General features: G+C 40.0%; 1 gene segment (V, D, J or C); it reads right to left on the reverse strand.

Moving 5' to 3' along the window:
* Window positions 1-596: 596 nt before the first annotated feature.
* Window positions 597-2,478, reverse strand: LOC115161756 (T cell receptor beta variable 18-like). The segment is given in 3 exon segments: window positions 597-654; window positions 1,810-2,137; window positions 2,329-2,478. Coding segments are annotated over 3 exon segments (435 nt in total).
* Window positions 2,479-4,320: the final 1,842 nt, after the last annotated feature.

A 4,320-nucleotide genomic window follows, 5' to 3' on the forward strand; every position in this document is an offset into this window, starting at 1 on the left:
CATCTAAACTAGCCACTTATAACAGTATCATTACATCTGTTTGATATCAAATGGTTCATAGCAAAGTGTGTTGTAAGTGTTTGAAGACAGGTTGCAGGTGTATAGAGCTGTAAGTCAGTATTATATGAGAGGATCAGAGAGGGTTTTTGTAGAGGAGAGAGGGTATAGTGAAACACTGTGCTTCACTAGCAGCACAGAAATACACTGCACTGTCTTCAGCTTCTGTCAGTTTGGGAAAATGTAGATACACCATTTTATTAGCTGCAGCATCTCCACTGACATTAAAACGCCCTTTAAAGGAATCTTCCACCGTTGGAATGGTGTATCTCACATACCCAATGAGTTTCAGAGCAGTGTTTTGGGCTGACTGTTGGTACCACAGTATCATGTAGTAATTTGGATCAGTGTGTCTGCAGGTGAGTTGAACTTTATCTTCAGGTCCTTTTAGTATTGCAGTAGGAGTCTGGTGAACTTTGTCTGTTTGTGACAGCCCTGTGGATGAAAACAGACAATATGAAATATACAAAATTACTCAGCATATAGACAGCAATATATTTCAGTAGTAAATCTATCTTTCATGAGGGATTTAGTACCTGTCACCCATAGTGGATAGAGTTGCTACATGTATGACGAAGCTTGATCATGTTGATGGTTCTGGAGAGAAGAGTCACATGGACAAGGAGAAAGGGTTTTCAGATAGTCAGAGATGTGATGTCATCTAGTGGGAGTGTCAAATGTATGTCAGCATCCCAAATGGCACCCTATTCCCTTTCTAGTGCACTACTTTAGACCAGAGCCCATAGGGGGGAGAGGAGAATAAGTCAATAGAGAAGGGGAGCTGAACTGAGCTGCCGGAGGGGAAGGAAATGACATCACTTTGACATCAGAACTTGTGTTGATATTCAAGCAGATCCCTTGTTCACCTACAGGTCTCCTGTTCAACTTAAAGGTGTATTGTGGAACATACCGGTATCTACATCATTGAAAGGGTTTGTCTTTTTTGGTCTTTAGATTCGATCTGTGTTATAGATTCTGCAGTCATCACACTAGAAATAGGATATAATTTTAAGAAATACCTGAACTGTTTCTTCAAGATAACAACATTAAACACATGATTTGGTATAGAGGATTGATATCAAATTCCTCCATGTGCTCAGACATCTACAGCGGTGGATAGCAGGTTGTGCTGGGTGTTGATGAACACTGCAGTTATGGAGTAAAGGATCAGAATGGAGTTTTGTAGAAGAGAGAAGGGTATCTACATCACTGTGTTGACTTCAGGTCAGAACAGTAATACACTGCACTGACTTCAGGTCAGAACACTAATACACTGCACTGACTTCAGGTCAGAACAGTAATACACTGCACTGACTTCAGGTCAGAACAGTAATCTACTGCACTGACTTCAGGGCCTCTAAGATTTTGAAAACATACTTATTTCAAACAATTTCCAAGGATTTCAGAGTGCTCTTTAAATAAACCTTCAACTGTCTGACTTTTATAATACACATATCCAATCAGTTAGAAAGAGAGAGAGAGAGAGAGAGAGAGAGAGAGAGAGAGAGACAGTGAAAGGGGGAGTGAGAAAGATGGGGTGGGGGAGAAAGAGACATAGAGGGGGGGAGTTGCGGGGGAGAGAGAGAGAGGAAAGAGGAGAGAGTATAAAGAGAGGGGGGCAGGCTAGAGGGGAAATAACTAGAGACATTAGAAGAACTAGAGTTAGAGGTCCCCCTACAGTATGTGATGAGACCATCTCTTTACATATTATATTACATCCTGTTGAAATACTGGGGTTTTGTACAGCTGTACTTGTTGTCTGTATCACTGTGTTGGCTCACAGCGCAGAAGTACATGCCGCTGTCTCCTGTCTCCAACTTCTTCACTGTGAAAGATCCACTCTCAACTACAGTCTTCTTGGCTGAGAATTTGTCTTCACTGAAATCCTCTGAATACTCAGGTTTGGAACTGGAAGTAGTGTAAACTACCTGCTTCATTCCCTCTCCTGGAAGCTGTCTGTACCAGTACATCTGGAAGTAGCTTAGACCCTTAGTGTGACTGCAGTTCATCGGAGCATCACTGTCTTTCAGTCCCCAGAGTATGGTGGGTATCTGAGTGACTTCACTCCCCTCAACAAGACCTGTAAGGATACAGTGAGAATGAAATCAATAGAGTTAGGTACAGTTAGACCTGAATACATCAAGACTCAGGTGAAGTGAACATATGCTTGGAAACATCAATATCTATAACTAGAGAAGTCCTTCATTGTAAATAAAAATGTTGTTCTTTTAACTTTCCTGGTTAAATAAATGAAACATTATGAAACTGTACCTGCAGCACAGAGCAGTGAGACAGTAACAGTGAAGAGAAATGTGAACATGTTTGATCACGTTATATGTGAGAGTGCTGGAAAGAGTCTGGTATCAATGTATATAAAACAAGAGGAGTGTCACATAGATGAATAGATGACAATCAGTAGACCACGGCAGGTTCCACCATTTTCAACATGTCAGTGAAGTGGGAGGGACTGATGATCTGAATACATCATGCTAATTAGTGGTTCAGACTGTAGAGACATTCACATTATTAAAGTTAGAGGTCCCCCTACAGTCCATGATGAGACCATCAGCTCTTTACATATTATATTCTATCCTATAGAGCTCGCCAGCTTGAAGTCCTAAAACACAGAAATGAGTCAGCATTTTCTACCTCTGGTTCGTTGACCATTGCTATGGGAGAAATGAAGGGGGAAATAATGGGGTTTTGGGATATAAGGTCTGAAGTTAACACAGGCTTTGGAGATCTTATACGTTTTGTTCTGTGCAATAACTTAAAACCTCTCTGGGCAAGGGTCTAGTTTCCTGAATTTATGCCTGACTGACGTGCCCAAAGTAATCTGCCTGTTTCTCAGGCCCAGAAGCCAGGATATGCATATAATTGGTAACCTTGAATAGAAAACACTTTGAAGTTCATAAAACTGTTAAAATAATGTCTGAGACTATAACAGAATTGACATGGCAGGCGAACATCTGAAGAAAATCCGAACAGAAATTATTCCTTTGAGCTCCCAGGCTCTTATTATGTAAACCTATTGTTTCTACGCATGTCCGTCACCCAGATTGCAATTCCAATGGCTTCCACTATATATCAATAGTCTTTTCAAGGTTTCAGGCTTCTTTTTTGAAAAACGAACAAGTATTTGGAGTTTTTGTTAGTCTTTCAGCGTGAGAGGCAGATGGCGAACGCTTATGAATTTGCCTTTCCTATTGAACATACTTCTTTCCGTGTGAAATATTATAGTTTATTTAAATTTTAGTGTACCTGAGGATTAAATAGAAATATCGTTTGACTTGTTTGGACGTAGTTTAGCGGTTGCTTTTTGGACTCCTTTGTCTGCCTGTTGAACGAGTGGATTACTGAAATCAATGGCACCAACTAAACTGACTTTTTGGGATATAAAGAAGGATTTTATTGAACAAAACGACCATTCATGTTGTAGCTGGGACCCTTGGGATTGCAAACAGAGGAAGATCTTCAAAGGTAAGTGATTTATTTAATCGCTATTTGTGATTTTGTGAAGCCTGTGCTGGTTAAAAAATATGTTGATGTGGGGCGCCATCCTCAGACAATCTCATGGTATGCTTTCGCCGTAAAGCCTTTTTGGTATCTGACAACGCATTTAGATTAACAGGAAGATAAGCTTTTAAATTATATAAGACACTTGTATGTTCATGAATGTTTAATATTATGAATATTTATTTGAATTGCGCGCCCTCCAATTTCACCGGATGTTGTCGGCTTTGTCCCGCTAGCGGGACACCTAGCCCTAATCAACAATAGGTGCTATGGCATACATAACCATATCATCAGCATACAGATTAATATGAATGGATTTAATACAAAGACCAATATTATTAATATGAATAGAATAGAGAACTGGTCCCAATACTGACCCCTGTGGTACACCTAATATCGAGGAAACTAAACTCAACACCATCAGAATGCACACATTGTGTCCTGTCTGTCAGAAAGCTCTTAAACCATTTGCAAGACTTATTGTCCAGACCCATTTCAGATAGTTTTTGAATGAGTAGGGAATGTTCAATGGTGTTGAATGCCTTGGAAAGGTCTTGAAATATGACAGCACAATGATTTTTATGATCTATGCAATTTAAATCATCATCTAAAACAAGCATAACAGCTGAAACAGCGTTGCCAAAGACATTAGAGAAAGGAGATTGGAATCCCATTGGTGTTCAAAATGCCCCACCCAGCAGACTATCGACCAATCGAGTTGATGTTGTCATGTTGCGTCATGCGGTT

Source organism: Salmo trutta, chromosome 25, assembly GCF_901001165.1.
Source record: "Salmo trutta chromosome 25, fSalTru1.1, whole genome shotgun sequence".
NCBI classification, from domain to species: Eukaryota; Metazoa; Chordata; class Actinopteri; order Salmoniformes; family Salmonidae; genus Salmo; species Salmo trutta.